The sequence below is a fragment of the Oculina patagonica genome, chromosome 10, assembly GCF_052425735.1.
Source record: "Oculina patagonica isolate OP01 chromosome 10, crgOcupat, whole genome shotgun sequence".
Classification (NCBI taxonomy): domain Eukaryota; kingdom Metazoa; phylum Cnidaria; class Anthozoa; order Scleractinia; family Oculinidae; genus Oculina; species Oculina patagonica.
This window is the reverse complement of record NC_135767.1, coordinates 17,362,457-17,382,537: the sequence shown is the minus strand read 5'-3', so window position 1 is coordinate 17,382,537 and position 20,081 is coordinate 17,362,457. Positions and strand designations below refer to the sequence as shown.

Sequence of the window (20,081 nt, the reverse complement as noted above, 5' to 3'; positions counted from 1 at the left end):
TAAGATTCGTGATAAAGTCCCTTTATCAGTCATGGGAAGTTCGAGAAATCGCAATTCCACTACAGTCAAGGTGATATTCGTATTGTTTCGGTTGCTGCAAATGCCAAAGAAACCCACAAATTTCTACTGCCAGATATATTTGCGACTGAATCTCAGTTATCATAATAACTGACCTACCTGCTTGAGAAGAGAAGTATGAGTAGTCCGTTGCGTGCATGTAATTCGGCAAGAAAAAACTTTCTTCAATTTTCCATGTTGTCGTGACGTTAAGTCCATTGATTGAAATGTTAGCGAAAGTCTGCCAGCCGCAAAAACCTGCCTGGAATGTACATGGCATATCTGCAGAGCAACAACGGAAGGGTTGATTGTTATAATCGATCACAGCCGTCCTTTACAAAGTTCAACTATGAAGAAACATTTTCGCGCTGACCGAAATTCTCAGCATTTCTAAAATCACACTTGCAAGAGAAAGTCAAGGAAAGCAAAAGAAAGTGCAAGCGCGCTATAAAAAATAAAGACAATGATGCTTTTAACATTTAATTGGTCATTGTTTCACTGTGAGATCTACAGGAACATCAAACAGCAGACATTATGAACAAAGGTACTCACCATTGATATTTACGTCTTCCACTTGAATGGCCACTTTAGAATCCTCATCACCTCTCCACTCCACTAAAATTACATTACTTGGTATGAATATCTCTTTATGCACAAGAGCTGTCATGTCTTCATATGACTTGTCCACGATCAAATTTTCAAGTTGGGTGGAGCCATATATATAGACCCTCAACCATTGCCTGCCCTTGAAGTATAACAGAGTCAACTTGATTCCCTGACCTTTGGGCACGGTTAGAACTTTCGTACAATCTACCATCATCTGTTCCATTGTGTTCAGCCGCCTTGGGATGTCAAAATAAAGAAGTGTTTGATTCTTAACATTAGCAACCTGTTCCTTGTTGCCGAGGTACACTCGTCCATAGTGTACTCGAGGGAGATTCTCTGCACTTGGTTCTTCAAATGTAATGCCCCGTTGGTTTCTTGATGATTCGGAACTCTCCACAACAATGCTGCGCCGTGTTTGTACAAAGCTTATACCAGTCCCTCCAGTGTTAACAAATGTGCTGTTATTCAAATGTACATCAGTTCCTGGAAAGTGAATTCGTAAGCCCCCGAAAGTACAGTTCTTTATCGAGATGGATTCCATCCAAGGTGTATTTGTTACCGCTTCTATTGCTGGGACAGCTATTCCGTGGCGATTGCCACAATGTGAAAACTCCACGTGATCCAATACTGATTGCGTTTGGGATGCGTTCACATCTCTGGAGGATATGAAACGCAAATTTCCCCAGGGTACACCTTGGCATTTTACTACTGCTAAAGTGCTGCTGTAGTTGAACGCTTGCTGCTTATTGGGGCATTCATGTAGAAATGTTTCGCTGCCGTTGCAACGAAACTCCATAAGCCACGTCCCATTGAGATTCCGAGTGAATACTTCTGCGTTGCTTTTAACAATTGGTGGGCCATATCCAAGCTGTCTACAAACTACTTCAGTGGTGTTCCACATGAGAATGTTGCTAGAGGCAGAGACTGGTATCCAAGAATTGTCATGAAACACTTCTACCCTCCCCTCCCATGGAAAATCCCCATCCACAAGTCGTGCAGGTAGACTTGAATCTTTATTACTACCCGTAGGCTCTTTGACTGTGAAAATAACTGGCTTGGCAGACGTTCCGTGAGCTTGGAGTGCTCCAGCGACAAGTATGCTCATTCTAGGGCTTACCTTGACCGTGACACCTGCTTCTATGGCTAACGTGACGTTTTCTAGCACGGTCAAATCTGAAGTCACGCTGTACGGACTATGAGAAGCTTTGAGAGTTGTACACTCGAACAATCGCCCTGACAGCACACTTCCATGTTGTTTAAAATCGTGTTGTTCGACTGCAGTTAAAGTTGGGTCATCATCGCTTAAAAGAAAAGGCCAGTCATCAGCGATGGCAAAGTCATAATTGTAATCAAAATCCGATATCCTGTCACGCACTTCACTTCCTATCGCTGTACCCCACCAGTTATGAGTCACATTCACAACGTCACGCGAAGAACTGGCAGGAAACCTAACACAGAGTTCCCTCTGATATTTAGAATTATTAAATCTGTTAAAGCCGAAATCTATTTCTTTGTAATAAAGGATACCAGAAAGAACAAAAACACAAGAATCGTCTGCAACTGGCAGTCGTGATGAGGTGTACGGAATGTTGTTTGATAAAGTGTTGTTATTGAAGGAAACCTTTTTTCTCTGAAGCGATGAATGGAAGACCTGAAGAACCTGAAGAAGGACGACGCTCTCTGCCCTGTTCTGCTTGAACGTGTTGTTTGTAAACGTGGCGATTCCATTCTTACCAAAGACTTCTATCACACTTCTATCTTCGCAATTATTCTCATGGAACATGTTATCTGATATGCTTATGAAAGCATTTTCTATTTCAACAGTGGGTCCCTTGTTGCGAAAGAAATGGTTATTTTTAAACAGCTGTATGGCAGGAGAATTGCTATCATAATAGTAATAAACGGCTCCGTTCGTGTTCCAAGAAAATGTATTATCACTAAGGAATAAAGTTGGAATGGTTTTATCCGCAAACGTATGATCATAGATTTGGACACCACGATTACCGTTTGCTGTAAAAGTCGAATTTACAATGCGGATAGTGCCCCTTTCCCGTACGCCAATATCCACGCCGTCATACCCTGAGCCGTTGATCGCACAGTTCTCAATCTTTAATTCCACAGAGTCTATCCCTATTAAAATTCCTTTCCGGTTGTTTTCAAGATTTGTTGAGATGATTTTAACAACCTCGATATATCCTGCTGCAATCCGGATTCCGAATTCCCTGGAGTTGGTGATATCCGTGTTAGTTATGATGAGAGATTTCAACAAGTTTCCTCCAATCAGAATGCTTCCTCGAAGACTGTCGGTGATCTTAACTTGATCTATGCTGATCTCTCCTCCGATGTAACCACGCTGTTCGTTCTCTATCGCATTTGACAAAAAAGTAATTATAAATTAACAAAATAAACAAACACAAAAATCATAAGGAAATTAAAACGGACTTAAAAGTTCGTGTCAATTAATACTCTAAAAAGGTATATGCAAGAAGCGTGACCTTCTCCCAAGCTGAACACCAATTTTATGACACATGTACTTTTGGTTGATTGTCACCCTCCGAAACTTTTAAATGCGAAGACCAAAACTTTAGGGCGCAACGGTCCAATTTTTGAAAAGGACTGACACACCTCTCGCAACGAGTGCGTACCTTAGGCCACCTCTGAAGTTGGTTTTGCCCTGTCCTATTAAAAATGTCCTGTCCACTAAGTTTCTCATCCTCGGAGACCCAGGGGCAGTTAGTTGGGGGCTAGACTCTGTTAGTGAATGTCATGCTCATGTTAACCGAAGCTTCAGAGAAATCGCTTAGGAAAGTCCACCTTACGACAGTTAGCTTATGTCAATACCGTTTATTAAAGTGTTATGCTGAAGACTAACTTGGCAAGTCCATTTTCAGCGTTGGTCGATTGAACCACAGGGCACAGAGAAGTCAAGTTTGTCCACACTTCAAAATTTCTACCGTGCAAAACGACCTTCTAAGCGATCTTGTAAGCGACCATTGTCAGAATACGATATCACCAGACGATCTGTACACAGATAGTATGGCATGACGGCGCTGGATCACGTACGCTTACAACATCGCTTAGAAGGTCGTTTTGCACGGTAGAAATTTTGAAGTGCGGACAAACTTCACTCCCCTGTGCGCTGTGATCGAACTTCAGTTCGTTAAATTCTGAAACTTTTGGACTTATAGTAATACTTCAGTCAATTGGTGGAAGGTATCACTAGTTCTCCGTTCTATTTTTTTTTTTTTTTCAAAAAAAATTTCTTCTCCTGGCAATGTGACGACTTAGGAGCCATCAAAGTTCTACAGTACTGAGTACTGAGTGTATAAGAAACTATTCCGCGTTCTGAGAACTAAATCTGATCAAAGAAAGGCAACCCAAGAACGGAAAAAATGTCAGTATCCCGGATCTTCAGTGGACATCATGACTCCTGTCAAGATATTTCAAAAAGTCAGCCAAAAAGGAGAAAAGTTGACATAATTACTAACCTTTCACTGTATAGACCAAAAAAAAGATAGCACCGAAGTTCCAACCGTCCTCCTTGAAGAAATCAAACACAATGGTGGAATTCGTCGAGTTAAAAACAGCACGATCTGCAAGATGCTGCCACGGTAACCATTCCATCTTCCATGGGGACCCAACTGATATATTTGCACCGTCATACACGTTCAAAAGGCCGTAGTGCCAATGGTGAAGCTTCTGAATGACGAGTTTATAACCTGGCTCTGTCTTCATAACATGCTGACACCTCAGCTGTAGGTTATCTAAAGTCTCCAAAGTAAAATAGAACACTTTGTTTGCCAACAGAAACGTTTCGTTTCCTGAACAAACGTGCAAAGACTTGTACACATCTGGGCTGGCCATTTCGGAGGCGAAAGTAATTATTTCATTCCAGGCACCTTCTTCATTAAAAATGAAGCCATTGCCGTCGTTTCTTGTCATATTTATGTCTGTTAGTGTTAGGGAAGGAGACCGTGACAGAACACCATGAGATTTTGTGTGTGATATGATAGAGTGTGGCATCAAGGATTGGTTGTGAAACACGCACTGATATACCACTTCCACGCCAATACCCACTGAATTGTTTATGAGTATGTTACTTATATTATGATGAAGGAAATCAACTTTGAAAGCTGCACCAGGAATTCGGATATCACTGCGATATGCATATCCAGCATCGTGGATTTCCAGGTGATGCAATGAGCTTTTATGGTTTGACATTGTCAGATGAAGCCCCGCCCAGTTGCACTGATGACAGTAGACATACACAGTATAGCCCCGACAGGTAGGTCCATATCTCCAATTATTAGCACTGCAATTCATTATATCATCATCAAGGTTGCCATCGCAGACAACGTTGTGTACGAAGCCAGTTTCCTTTGCGGAAGGAGAACGTACTCTGTACTGGTAATAGTAAAGATGACGTTGCTGACAAATGACTCTTCCCTCGTTTGTGAACGATCTGCTGTAAGGCAAACATATCGGCCACCACGTGTCATTGACCAAAAATTCCACCCTACCTTCCCATGGTCCAGGTCCTCCACCAAGACGGAATCCTCCTGGGTGTTGCTTTGTCGTAAATTTCACTTTTTCATTTTCAGTTCCATCTACAAGAAGCGTTCCTTGTACAACCATAGCTGACCTGGAAGGAAACTGTAGCGTCACATTTTTTGGTATCTTCAACGACCCATTGGAAAGGATAATGATGTCATCTCGAACTTCGTAAGGTGAGTCAGCGCGTGATAAGGTTAGTGGTCTATCTACTATTCCACCAATACTTGAACCTCTCAGAAAACAAGATGGTCTTGCAACACTGAAATCAACTGCATTTGTCTTGTTTGCGGAAACAAGGTACGGGAAGAAATCCACTGGAGACAGTTGAACCCTGTGGTGGAAGTCAAAGATTCTGTCCACGATTTCGCATTCTTTTGTTGTTCCCCACCAATTGAATTTAGCGTCAATAACTCGTCGGTGATCATGACGCAATGTAGTTAGCTGTAAAGGGAATCCGGAGTTTTCCAAAATGTTTTTGCGCAAGGTAAAACTACCTTCTTTAAGAACAATAACTGCTGCACGAGATGTTGAGCGAAGAAAAAACGTTGGGAAAAGGTCTTTTGTGGCGGCTTTGTTGTCTTGGAAAGTATTGTTTATCACGAGAGCAGAACGCGTCTCAGGAAAGGAACTGTAGTCGATAAATAAAACGTTTTCAGCGCGGTTCTTCGTGAAAATGTTTTTGTCTATTTTCACGTTAACAGGGTTACTTTTGTAGTTTGCACCACAGTTGTTGTTGTCAATCAAAGTCAGCACTTTATCCGTGTTGTTCGTAAACGTGTTTGCTTCAATTACCAAATCCAAGCCAAGAAAACCCGTGCAGTAGACGTAAAATGCATTACCTTTGTTCTCTTCCAAATTATTGTTCGTCACGATAGTCTCCACTCTTCTCGGTTTCAGTGAGTTATAGCTCCATGTGCAAAAGTCTGGAGACAAGAAGATTCCTCCTTTGCTGTTTCGCACAATCTGGTTCTTGTTGATTGCCATGGTAACGTTGACCGCTGACTCGCTCCAGTACTGACACTCAGGGCCAAGCTTGACTCCGTATTGAGTATTGTCAGTTACTGTGCTCTCTTCCAAACTAAAGTGCGTGAATTGATGTCTTGGTAGCGCGTTCCAGTTGGGATGTCTCACATCAACCAAACTAACACCGTGCCTCAAATTAGAATTTACCGTGCAATTGAAGAACACATGAGTTCCTGTCTGGTTTGATACGCAACAACCATCTTCATTGTTGTTTGACAAATTAGAAAATCTGAAGTTAGATGACACTTTGCCGTCATAAATTCTTACCCCACTGTATGTGTTTATGACTGCAGTGATGTTTTGGAATTCAACTTCGCCGGCACCGTTAGCGATTGCTAATCCGTTTTTAGCGCTTTTTTCGAACGCCGAGTTCGAAACGTTGCCTTTAAGAGTAACATCCTGGAGATACAACCCATTGCGTGCATTTCCTTTGGCAGAAAGTTCGTAAAAATTACATGGTAGGAAGCTGCTGTTTAAGATTTTAAGACCGTTTGCGCCGTTTTTAATAAAGTGACTATCGGTAGCTGTTAATATTCCGTAAAATTGTTCAACAGTCATGCCGTCTCCTTTATTGCGAAAGGCAGCGGTTGTGGAAATCGTCGTCTTTCCTGTGACGCCTTTTAAGAATACGCCGTTTCCATGGTTATCATTAAATGTGCAGTTGGATATGACGACAGAAGAAACACCTGTAAAGAGAAATGGCCACTTAGCTTTGCATTGGTAACAAGACTTGAGAATTGATACTACTCTTCAAGAAGGTCCTGAAGGTGGTGGAAGGGGGGAGGGGGTATATCCCCTTTTTCAGCCTATTTTCTGGCAAATTCTGCTCAAATTCAGGACCACCCCACATTGTTTTTTTACTGATTCCCCGTCTTAGTGACCCAAATCCCATTCCCAGGGAAAATTTGCCCAAATCTCAGTTCCCAGTTAATCCCCTTCAGGGCCCTCCGTGAACATTTATTGGGCGTCGGTTAGCAGGCTGATAGTTCATGTGAGTTGACACGGCTGCCTCTCAAACAAGTGAAATTCTTTCAAACAAAAAGTAAACGTTGTATCCACAAAAACAATTTCGATCAGAACGCGTGGTATTAGGCAAAAACGATCGAGGATTGTTGGCCAAACGTCTCGGCTCTCGTCTACTTACAAATTTACTTAATCCGGTGAGATATGTTTGTTATAATGTTAGCCTCTTTGGAAATTTAAGATCTTACAAATGAAATAATAAGTGCAGGTTTATAATCGTTCAACAGGATAATCTATTGAACTTATTACATTTAATGGCAAAGGATGTTGACAATTTTTATTTTACAACATTGTGACTGTGTAAAATTTAGCTGTAATTCTATTTTCTCCTTACCTTGATCGTCCGTTATTAGGAATTTCACTTTGGCATCTTTTCGGCCCGCATTGTATCGAAATCTTATGTAGAGTTCCTGACCAGAGCTTGAGGATGGCGTGACAGCCTGATTGACACCTGTCTGTTCGGTCACTGACGTGAGCATGGTCGCATTTCTTGTGTTACCGTCGAATACCTCCAACTCAAACTTCTCACCAGTCACGGATTGATAATACACGGTCAAACGGCTTCCTGGCTGTGTTGAAATTATCTGTTGAAAAACCGTTTAGAAGCAAACAATCAAACAAAGTTTTAGCAAATATATGCGGTGGACTCCGGTAGAACATCCCCAGTTGAGAGAGGCGGGGAAGCTTGTCGTCCGTATTACGGCTGAAAATCGCGGATTTTGGTTTTGCTTTGGTTTTGCTTTTACACTGATCTTATATAAAATCGTTAAACTTTCTTCATAAATTAAACCTTTAGATGACAATGCCTTTATCGACTAAAGCTCTTATTTGTTTTATTATAATGTACTTCTCTTAGTGGCTAGGAATCTTCTCCCCCTGGATGGGATGCTAGTCTTCGTATTTCAGTCCATTGCACGTTACGCCTCAGCATTCTGTCAGGTTACAATTCACTGGTATACATTCATTCTTCTGGGTGGAGAGAGGCACTGTGAGAGTAAAGAGTTTTGCACGAGAACACAATACGATGACCTAGATGGAGCGCAAACCTAGACTGTTCGATCGAGAGTCCAGTGCACTAACCATTAGGTTACTTTGTCTGCGCCTCTTTAACGACTACAGCTCTTATCTGTGTGTCAGTTAATTATGGAATGGTGTACCGTAGGAGTAAAAAAATGGCCAAGCCTTCGTCTTCTTTAGGGGTTAAATTTAAAGTTTTTCAACGAGCTTCTCTGTCCCCTCTTACAGGAGTCCGCAACCCTGGGCAATATCCTTGCGCTATGTGTTCCCGCTGCCTATGTCCACCAAGATTTTAAGTGCAAAAAAACACAAACCAAAGAATCGTTGGCACAGCCTCATTAAGTTTCAGGAGTAACTGCTGGCTGCAATGGAAAAGCGTCTCATCGAAGGGGAAGAGCAATGCCTCTTGTCCACTTATGCTTTATAATCGATGAGTTTAAGGAAAATTTTTACTGGAATCTGATAATCTGTAAAAAAGCACAATATCTCACCTTCGCGCAATCAACATTCGTTCTTGTCTTACCCAGCGCTTCAAAAATGATTGGAAATGTGGTAATATTCACATCTGCAGAACAAAAATCCACTGGATCAGGAAGTGTTTCGCTGTAAGATAACCCGTCTCCATTTGTTGTGTTATCCACTGTCGTGTTCTCAATATTAATTGTCTTTGATCTGCCTTTTATCTGAATTCCTGCTAATATGCTGTCGTTGACACTGCTTTCACTAATGGTCAACGGGGAACTTATGTTGTCGGACTTCACTCCATATATAGAACTTTTAATTGTCACGTGGTCAAGGTGTGGAATGTATTCGCTGCCTTTTATCGCTTCATAGGCCTGGGATACGTCCACGTACTGAAGAGATGAAAGCTTCTTTGAGCCGGAAAAGTCGATACCCTTCCAGTAAACTTTGCATTCTATTCCAACATCCTCAGTATGATCTAAATGATACGAAAAATGGCATCAGTACAGCGAACTCAAAAGATATGCTCTTGTTAGCTGTCGTCCGGAAAATTTGGCGGTGGGGGATTGGACTGTTTTATTATATAATCTGTAGTGGTATAGCGAGTGGTAGCAAATCGAAAAAAATGGTATCACACGTGTGGATAAAAATGGTATCCACACGTGTGATATCATTTTTAACCAACAACAACAACAAGCTTTATTTGCATGACTGTAAATTTGTTACAATATTGCAAAAGCGTAAACTTATTAAGTAATAATAATAATAAAAAAATAATAATAACATAATAAAAAAATGATTACATATAAAATTAATTACATTGATAGTATTTTGTTACGTAAATCAAAGCAAGATGATATAAATTTAATCAATTGCATTGTCACAAAATAATCGGAAGAATTCATTAATTCTAAAATCAAGTCAGGCACTGGTAGCCGGCTGACATTTAAGATGATAGGTTGTATTTTCTTGTAAAAGTTATCTCTTATTGTTGTATATTTGGAACAATAAAAGAGAAAATGAATTTCATCTTCGGTTTTATTACAATCACAGACCGGGCAGAGCCTATTATGTCTGGGCGTATTGTTATATCTGCCTAGTTCGATCATTAACTTATGATTACTAATACGTAATTTAGCTAATGTTCTCCTATCAGAAACTCTCCTAGTTAACTCTAGATAATTGGAGGTAGCATATTCGTTCTTAAAAGATCTGTAAAATTCTAGTTTTTGAGAATGCTGTAGAGTATGCTGCCAATACGAAATATATTTCTGTTTCATTGACTGCAGAAACATTGTCACTTTTTGCGGTGTCTGCGACCAATCAGGTCGCAGAGTTTGCCATGTTTCAATGCTCAATGGGCCAAAGTTTATCGATATTAAGTCGAAACATCTTCGGATCTTTGGTAATCTTCGGCAACCTTCGGAAATTTTCGGGGGAAATCGGAAAATGTTTGGAATCATTTGTACGACCTTCGGACAACATTTTGAAAATCTTCGGAAAATGGTCGGAAATCTTCGAAAAATCGTCAAAAACATCGTAATTAGTAGGTTTATATAATAAACAGAATAATACATGGTTGCTTGGATATATGAAATTTATCTTCTCGTGTTCAAAACCGATATCTCACTCGTTCGCCTATCGATTTGAACACTTGAAGATAAATTTCATATGTATTATCCTTTGTTTGGTAGCTGAGTTTGGCAGCAGATCAGTCAATGACCTAACAGTCTCAGACATTCTTGGGTCAGGTGATGAATTGTTGACTGTCTAAGAGTGGTGGGCAATAACAATTAGATCTTCAGCTGTCGGCTGACTCTCAACTGATCCTCGGATAGTAATCCATTAAAATTTGTGTCATTATTTGCAGCTGGACCAGGATTCCATTTGGACTCCTGGCTCAGCTCAGCTCGAGGCCCCAGCAGTGATAGGTTGACTCTGAACGTGTATTGATAAGCAGCCTTATCACAAACCTGCTGCAAAACTTCACAGATCCGAAGGATGGGTAGCTAGCGCTTACTGCTAGGTTTGGGTTTAATGACGTAAGTGTGTCTGGTCTGCCTGAGATAGTTTGAGTAAAAAGCAAGATGGCTCCTGATATAACATCAATTAATATCGTGTCGATTCTGATAATGTTCTGCATCAGCAAAATGACCCTTGCTTAGCTGCAATTAGTTTAGTTAAGGCTTTTACAAAGGTGTACGTTATTAGAAATATCTCGACCAGCACTCTCATGGCTTAGACTTTTGCTGTGGCTCTCCAGGTGGTCATCCAGTCAAAAATCTGACATTCTTTCAAGACATTGTCACTGAGCATAATGATCACGGAAACACACACAAAATTTAAATGCATGGTATAAGTGTATAATAGTGGCAAAAGACAAGTCATCATTATCTATGGGTTTAATACCTATGAGGTCACAGGCTACAACGCTTGTTGTGCGCCAAATCATACTTGCCCGAAAATGTTAAGGAGTAAAAAGGGTAGATTAGATTCCCACTTCTTCTGTTAGACTTACCACAATTTTCAACTCCGATTCCCGGATGTTTGCACATTAGTAAACTCTTCTCGGTCCCCTGGCAGTCCAGATTGTCCAACCAAATTCGTCCGGTTCCCCTTTTATGTGTGTAGTACCTTTTGGCTCCCAGAAAACCCAGCTGTCTGCAAGCAACCTGTGATCGTCGGGAAAAGGACATAATGATAATAATAATAATAATGATGACGATGACGATGATGATGATGATGATGGTGATGATGATGATGATGATGATGATGATGATGATGATGATGAAGCTAAGACTTAATTTAACGAGGGTAACATAGTTTACTGGTTGCCCAGTAGTTTGCAATATGGCTCTCCCTAATTAACTACATATTATAAACTAAACTACATATTATATACTTAAAAAAAGAACGGATCGAAAAAGTTTCCCTAAGTAGCCTCTTTATCTTCTTCTACTTAAGTAGTACAAAAAATGATATTACAAATTGAAGCAGTTGTCCCAATAGCATCCTTTGAATGCCCGCGAAGGGGCGTGCAAAAGGACATACCCTCTACATCCCTCTTCATGGCACTAAAGCCCAGAAATGCAGGCAATCGAAAAAGTATGGAGAAGGTTGAGTAAAATTTTTAAACTTAATTTTTAGATTTAACTTCCAGAAAATGAGCAAATGCATGCGAAGGACGTGGACCGTTGGACGAAAATCGTCAACAATTTCATCTGCAGTTAAAAAAAAATTAAATGCTGGAGAACAAATAAGGGGTTCTTCCCAGCAACAGAAATGAAAAACCTGAAAAGCGATGATGATTGCAAAATTCTGACCGCTCGGGGAACCAGCAAGACAATTCAATTCGTTTCGCTACGAGGTCTAAACTAGATAAAAGTGCTAGGTAAGAAGCTACATTAACTAATTTTCCTAAATATATAAGGAACGTGAACATCTCTGTCCTCTTGACTGACACATGTATTGATTGTTCTCTGTGTGAAAATTAATGTAAGGTCGGTTATTTAGTATAATGAGTATTATTCTTATGAGTATTATCAGTAGTAATATAAGAATGATTAGTCTTATTTGTAAATGTTATTAACTATTCTTAATCAGTGATCTAAACTGCAACATAAATTATAGGGCTTCTTTCTTATTATTATAATTAGTATGAAAGTTAATTTTAGCTAGATAAAGAATAGTGCACTATATTATAACCATAAACATGAACATGGTCACCATCATCATCATCATTAGTAGCAGAAGCAGTAGCAGTACCAGTGGTATTGGTAGTGGTAGTGGTAGTGGTAGTGGTAGTGGTAGTGGTAGTGGTAGTGGTAGTGGTAGCGGTAGTGGTAGTGGCGGTGGTAGTTATAGTGGTAGTGGTAGTGGTAGTGGTAGTGTTTGCGGTAGTGGTAGTGGTTGTGGTTGTGGTAGTGGTAGTGGAAGTGCTAGTGGTAGTGGTAGTGGTAGTGGTAGTGGTAGTGGTTGTGGTTGTGGTAGTGGTAGTGGTAGTGATTGTGGAAGTGGTTGTGGTAGTGGTAGTGGTAGTGGTAGTGGTAGTGGAAGAGGTAGTGGTAGTGGTAGTGGAAGAGGTAGAGGTAGTGGTAGTGGTAGTGGTAGTAGAAGAGGTAGTGGAAGTGGTAGTGGAAGAGGTAGAGGTAGTGGTAGTGGTAGTGGTAGTGGTAGTGGAAGTGGTAGTGTTAGTGGTAGTGGTAGTGGTAGTGGAAGAGGTAGAGGTAGTGGTAGTGGTAGTGGAAGAGGTAGTGGTAGTGGTAGTGGTAGTGGAAGAGGTAGTGGTAGTGTTAGTGGTAGTGGTAGTGGAAGAGGTAGAGGTAGTGGTAGTGGTAGTGGTAGTGGTAGTGGTAGTGGTAGTGGTAGTGGTAGTGGTAGTGGTAGTGGAAGAGGTAGTGGTAGAGGTAGTGGTAGTGGTAGTGGAAGAGGTAGTGGTAGTGGAAGAGGTAGAGCTAGTGTTAGTGGTAGTGGTAGTGGAAGAGGTAGAGGTAGAGGTAGAGGTAGAGGTAGTGGTAGTGGTAGTGGTAGTGGTAGTGGTAGTGGAAGAGGTAGAGGTAGTGGTAGTGGTAGTGGTAGTGGTAGTGGTAGTGGAAGAGGTAGAGGTAGAGGTAGTGGTAGTGGTAGTGGTAGTGGTAGTGGTAGTGGTAGTGGTAGTGGAAGAGGTAGAGGTAGAGGTAGTGGTAGTGGTAGTGGTAGTGGTAGTGGTAGTGGTAGTGGTAGTGGTAGTGGTAGTGGTAGTGGTAGTGGTAGTGGTAGTGGTAGTGGTAGTGGTAGTGGAAGAGGTAGAGGTAGAGGTAATGGTAGAGGTAGTGGTAGTGGTAGTGGAAGAAGTAGAGGTAGTGGTAGTGGTAGTGGTAGTGGTAGTGGTAGTGGTAGTGGAAGAGGTAGAGGTAGTGGTAGTGGTAGTGGTAGTGGTAGTGGAAGAGGTAGAGGTAGTGGTAGTGGTAGTGGTAGTAACAGTAACAGTAACAGTAAATCTTTATTGTGCCTTACACTCCAAAGGGAAGTATTGGTCTAGTTACAATAAAGGTGTTATAGCAACTATGCTAACAAATTACTTAATAACAAACAATGAAATTACAATGCAAACGTTTACGGTAATTATTGGACTATTAATTATACAACTATTTATTGATATAACTTTCAATTTAAAATTTCTTTTCTTTTTTGAAACATTAGGAAGATATATTTAGCTATGATTCTAGAGGTAGCATAATTATCTAGTTTAAGAAGGTACTTTATTTTTTCATGATCAGTTAAATCTACAAAGCGAGGATCAGTTTGTGACACGATGGAATGAAGCTCTTTTCTAATATCATTATACCCTTTGCAATACATTAAAAAATGCTGTTCGTCCTTTATGTGGTTTTCCTTACATACCAAGCACTTTCGTTCTTCAACTGGTATGGATGCTCCTGCATTTTCATATTTTCCAGTCTGTATGCGTAGGTTATGTACCCCTAATCATAGTTTTGTTATTTTTATTCGATGCGCTGGATTTTTAACTGTAGTGAGGTACTCTTCTAATTGGTAATCCTTTTTAACTTCTTTGTGAGTGAATTTTTCTCTAGAGCTAACTGACGCGCAATTTCGGACCTTCGACCAATTTTGGAAATAATTAGTGGTAGTGGAAGAGGTAGAGGTAGAGGTAGTGGTAGTGGTAGTGGTAGTGGTAGTGGAAGAGGTAGAGGTAGTGGTAGTGGTAGTGGTAGTGGTTGTGGTAGTGGTAGTGGTAGTGGAAGTGGTAGTGGTAGTGGTAGTGGTAGTGGTAGTGGTAGTGGTAGTAGTAGTGGAAGTGGAAGAGGAAGTGGTAGTGGTAGTGGTAGTGGTAGTGGAAGAGGTAGTGGTAGTGGTAGTGGTAGTGGTAGTGGAAGAGGTAGAGGTAGTGGTAGTGGTAGTGGTAGTGGAAGAGGTAGAGGGAGTGGTAGTGGTAGTGGTAGTGGTAGTGGTAGTGGTAGTGGAAGAGGTAGAGGTAGTGGTAGTGGTAGTGGTAGTGGTAGTGGTAGTGGTAGTGGTAGTGGTAGTGGTAGTGGTAGTGGTAGTGGTAGTGGAAGAGGTAGAGGTAGAGGTAGTGGTAGTGGTAGTGGTAGTGGTAGTGGAAGTGATAGTGGTGTTGGCACTGTAGTGGTAGTGGTAGTGGAAGTAGTAGTATCAGCGAACGATATTTTAATTTAAAAATTTAAAACTGCGGCGATGCAACTCACCTGAGCATCATTCATATCAAATGAATCATCGCACACAGTTCCCCATTGTCCTCTTAGAAAAATCTCCAGCCGACCAACACGGTAATTGTTCCCGTCACTAAGACGAATTCCATCATTGTAAGGCGCCGTGACGTTCAAATCATCCACAGATATGTTCGTTGGTGTTTTGGTGAATACGATTCTTTCGAATGAGTTTCCTTTCGCTTGTATGGCACCTTTAACTTTTAAAGCAACTCCAACATCAAATTGCAATTGGACTCCTGGTTGTATAGTTAGAGTAGCGTTCTCAGCTACAACAAGGTCTTGAGATACGACGTAAGCTGATTTGTTGAGTGTTAGAGTCGTATCGACTGTGATATCTCCTCCAAGACTTTCGCTTTCGACTTGTTGTAGGACAAGTAGCAACGGCAGCAGCAGATTCATTATTGTATGTAACACTGCTGAATATGTTTTCATCTCTAGGGAATACGTTAACCCTGGAAAAGGAAATAAGTTTCTTTCTTTATTATTCAAATAGTTTATGCAATAACTGTAGACCCGGAATTAGCATTTAGATAATTAAGCCAGTCCGCCATGGTTTCCTTTCATCTAAAATATAATGTTTAGTACTGTGAAAAAAGAACTGAAACTAAACTTAATTCTTGGACCACACGCAATCTATCCTTCGCAGGTTTTCCGCTCGCTTACGCCTTAAACTAACAAAAATGGATGCGTTGGCAGAGTGGCAGTCTAAAATCATGTGACGTCTCTTCTTTGTTAATTCAGGTCCTCTCATCTGTGTCAAACCTTGGGTCATAACTGTTTTGTCATGTGACGACATATGACTTTTAAACAGCAGCCATCTTGGATCCGTTATCGTGCGCTTTTTCATTTTTGCATGTCGGTGCATGGGATCTTATGAACAACATTTGTTTGTAGTTCCGCCGGTGGTCTTGATTTCGGAGAAACAAATTCTTGTTGTTATGTCTTAAGGGGTCTGCTTGTGGTTTGAATTCCTTTTTTTTCTGAGAAGTCTTGAGAGAGGTTCAGTTAGGCCTTTGATGTAAGGTAAAACTGCGAAGCCACAGTGTAAGTCTGAAGGATCAGTTCATCTAAGAAACATTCCTACCAATTCTTCTGGAGATGGTGTGATTGCCGGAAGTAGTTTCTTCTTTAAGATGTTAGTTATGAGAGATTGTGGGTAGCCGTTTGATTTCAAGGCATTAGTGACGTAAATCAATTCTTTTGCTTTCCGTCACGGGTGCTCGGGAGGTTAGAAGCACATTCAGGATACTGAAAGCAGATTTTTAACCCAGAATCGCTTTTAAAATTTTACCTCATGTCCTATTTTTCCATTGGTACTAATGGAAGTACTGGTTAATGGACGAACTCATTGTCACGAGCTTTAATTTTCGCACATCAAAGCGCACGTATTTGTTGCAATCAAGCTATACTTTAGTTAGTGCAGTTCCTTTCCCCGCGTTTTTCGACTGAATACTAAAGTTTTAAAAGAGCAACTAACAAATTTCAGGTGGATTAAAGTTAACTTTTACAGTGCAACGCGCCTTACCGTGGCCACCCAACAAACTTTTTTACAACTGTGCTCTCGTAATATTATTATTTGTTTGACGAACACGTCTTCTTACAGAGTTGAATACGATCAAATAGTTACTTGTTACATCGTATTTATCAACAATACACAGTGAAAACGTTAAATATCACAAGATGACACTTGTAAAAAGTTTGTTAGGTTGCCACAGTAAGGCGCGTCGCACTGTAATCGCAAAAATTCGCTGTTTTTATGGGACTAACATAAGTTTGCAAATCACAAAAAAATTAACAAAAATCACATATCAAAGGTCTTTATAAATACTCACTGAACATGACGTTTTCCAGCCTTTATCAGCAACGACTCTACATGTTCCATTGATCATTAATTAAATGGTCGCTTTACTGCAGCGGTATTTGTATAGAAGTAAATAAGTGATGTCATCAAAGCAAGAACAAACGGGGCCTTGGTTGATATTGAGTTTATTGAAATTCGTTTCGGCTGCATGGCTGCACGTCTCTAATATCAAAATTTGCATGTGTTTACTTCCTTTAATCGAGTGCTAGCACATTTCATCAAGATTGGTTTAGGTACACAAATCAAAATATCTTTTAAATTTTCAAGATTCCGAAAACATGAAATCAATCGTATTATTTCAATTCAGAAATGTCTCAAGTCTAAAAAATCGGTTTGCAATTTTTGTGATGAAGACGGTAATAAGGCACTAGTAAACCCTGTTATAAGATTCAAAAGTTCTTAGTTATGAATGCTCGATCATCTGTGAAGAAGTACATGACGTTTCTACTTTTTGTAGTTCGTGTACATTTGCTCGATTTTCATTTAGGACAAAGTTATTAACTTTTAAATAAAATAATCTGTTTGCTTCGTCGGAGGGCAAATGAAACACTTAGTTGTTTATCAACTGGAAGTTTGCAAAGGTAAATAAACCGCGCGTTTGCGAATTATAAGAATCTAACTCTAAGAACATCAAGGTGCCTACACAAGAGGGGACATGTAGCAGGGAAAAGTTAACATAATTTTCTTACTAAGGGGACATGCAGCAGGGACGTTTAGCAGGCACATGTTACATCGACAAAATCACAGAGTTCGGAAAAAACCCGTGACGGTCTTCACGGGCATGCTGATCTTGACCGTCACGGGCCCGTCACTGGGAGATACAGCAATTATCAATTTTAATTAGAATTATCAATTACCGTAATGATTCGATTAAGCGCCCTCCTTCAAATAAGCCCCCTCTTCCGAATAAGCGCCCCCCCCCCCCCTTCGAATGTGTTTTTGTCAATAAGCGCACCTATTCCAATAAGAGCTCCCATTCTAATAAGCGACCCCATTCCTTTAAGCGCCCCTATTCTAATAAGCGTCCCTATTGTGGATAACTGCCCCAACTGAAGTCATCAACGTCCAATAGATAAACTCATGAACATTCACCGTACCGTACATGTATATATTTACTGCTAAAATGAACAATTGTTTTAAAAGTAACTGAACTTTCAACAATTTGTTACTGTTACAGTTTCTGTTATTGTTAGTTATTTTAATATTTATTAAAGTTTTGTTTTGAACATTTGGTTGTTTCTCAAAAAATTAAATAAGCGCTCTGTCCCGAATAAGCGCCCTGTCCCTTGAGGTGCCAAAAGTAAATAAGCGCCCCGGGCGCTAAATCGAATCATTACAGTACCCATTATTTACATGAGAATAATTGGGATGATTTAGTCACTCTCTAACATCTAGCTAGCTGCTGACACAAGGTACGTAGGTCACGCTGATTCTGACGGCCGTCATGGAATGTTGCAAACGTTTCCTGTATTTCACACGTTTTTAGATGTTTAAGATTCATTTTGGCCGATAGGATTTTTGGCAGGTTCAGCCGTCACGGATTATGTGCACACAAAAAATGTAGCGAGGGCACGTCCCAGGAAACATGTTGCCGCGACACTTCCCTTGAAGTGAAACACGAATATTGTAGAAATTTTGTTCCTGCGAAATGATGCATGAACTCAACCCCGGCGTTAAACCGCATGGGACATCGTAGGAAAAAGAGATTCGAACAAATTACAGCTAAAACGTGATCATCACGGTTGCTACGAAAAAACGGTCAAAAATATGTTGTTTTCACGTAAATCTAAGGTGGCTATCAACCCTTACTGACAGGTTTTTTATACAAAAGTATGAAAATGTTTCTTTAGCCGATAAGACGAAAAATGTATCAAAAAGAAACATTTTCACAAGGACATTTTTGACCGTTGTTTCGTTTCGCAGTTAGCCTCAAAAGGTCAAAAATACCGAATATTTGACCTCATTTGACGTTGCCATGGCAATGAATTTTGTTTTCAAAGCCACCTCAATTTCTCAATTGGTGAAACGTTTACCAATTTGTTCTAAATGTTATCCTCTTACGTTATTGGTCTAGTTGAGATAGAATGCCAAAACGGGAACGTTTAAGCCATTACGAGCCACCTTAACCAAACAATTGAATACTAGTCTTAAAAATACCAAATCCCTTAACCTACAATAACGTATATATTTGGTCCTAGTTTAATAATCACACTTGTTTTTGATAACTGACTCAAAAAGGAGAACAATTATTACCTAGCTTAGTTAGCCTTTTCTAAACATCCATACAGCATAGCTACAGGGCAAGTGACCTTGATTTAAGCCGCTAATTAACCTAAAGCACTGTGCTTAAACAACAACAACAACAACAACAGCAGCAGCAGCAGCAACAACTTTATTTGCACCTTAAATTAAATTAAATTTACAATACAAAGAAGAATAAAAATAAAATAAAGTGAATGGCTACCCAAAATAACCACCATTGGCTAATCAGATTGGGCAGCCATCCTTAGTGTTTAATACAATATTTTTTAAATGGCTCAGGTCTACTTAGGATTTTTAAATCCTATTTAGAAATACCAAATGCAACAACACACAAACAAACAGACAAAAACTAAGTTTACTTAAAAACTATAGTGAAAAATAAAGTATATGGACAGATTAATCATCATCATCATCATCATCATCATCATCATCATCATCATTTATTTGCCACTTCAGAATTAAACATACAAAATAACTTAAAAAAATAGGGCGAGGAGACCTCCAAGAAACCACAAGGCTTATGGGGGAGGCCACCTCGGGTTAGTAATGAGTTAGTAATTTCGCTGTGAATGTGCAGCTAGGCCAATTTCAGACTCATTTTATTAGAAATTTAATCATTTTTTTCTTAAAAGAAGAGAAGCTACTCGAACCAGTGATCGATTCTGGTAGAGAATTCCAAATTTTAGGACCTTGGAAAAGTATTGTAAACTGTTTTAGATTTGTACGACAGTGATGTGGTCGATAACACTTGGCTATTCTTGTGTCATAACTGTGTATTTGACTACTAATAGAAAACAAATTGAGAAACATCGGGGGCAATAATTGGTTATGATAGTAAAACATTAATTTAGCTATTTGCAATGCATTGACTTGGAAGATATCTAAGATGCCCAGTTTAGCAAATAAGGGGGCAGAATGTTCTCGATAGTCTGAGTTGGTAATAGCTCGCACAGCACGTTTTTGTAAATAAAAAATTCTATTTAAAT

At 40.0% G+C, this 20,081-nt stretch overlaps 2 protein-coding genes across 2 annotated transcripts in view; one reads left to right on the top strand and one right to left on the bottom strand.

Moving 5' to 3' along the window:
- Positions 1-15,431, bottom strand: part of LOC144628752 (protein bark beetle-like) — a 58,323-nt gene extending 42,892 nt beyond the window's left edge. The window contains exons 1-7 of the mRNA XM_078486872.1: positions 14,949-15,431; positions 11,261-11,414; positions 8,772-9,220; positions 7,598-7,847; positions 4,152-6,926; positions 610-3,027; positions 178-339 (exon numbers count right to left, since the gene is read on the bottom strand). Coding sequence (XP_078342998.1) covers positions 178-339; positions 610-3,027; positions 4,152-6,926; positions 7,598-7,847; positions 8,772-9,220; positions 11,261-11,414; positions 14,949-15,371 — 6,631 coding nt within the window. The 5' untranslated portion in view covers positions 15,372-15,431. The remainder of the gene's footprint in view (positions 1-177; positions 340-609; positions 3,028-4,151; positions 6,927-7,597; positions 7,848-8,771; positions 9,221-11,260; positions 11,415-14,948) is intronic.
- The window catches only part of LOC144628981 (CUB and sushi domain-containing protein 3-like), a 732,439-nt gene that overhangs the window by 559,279 nt on the left and 153,079 nt on the right, over positions 1-20,081 (top strand). The gene's annotated exons all lie outside the window — the stretch shown is intronic.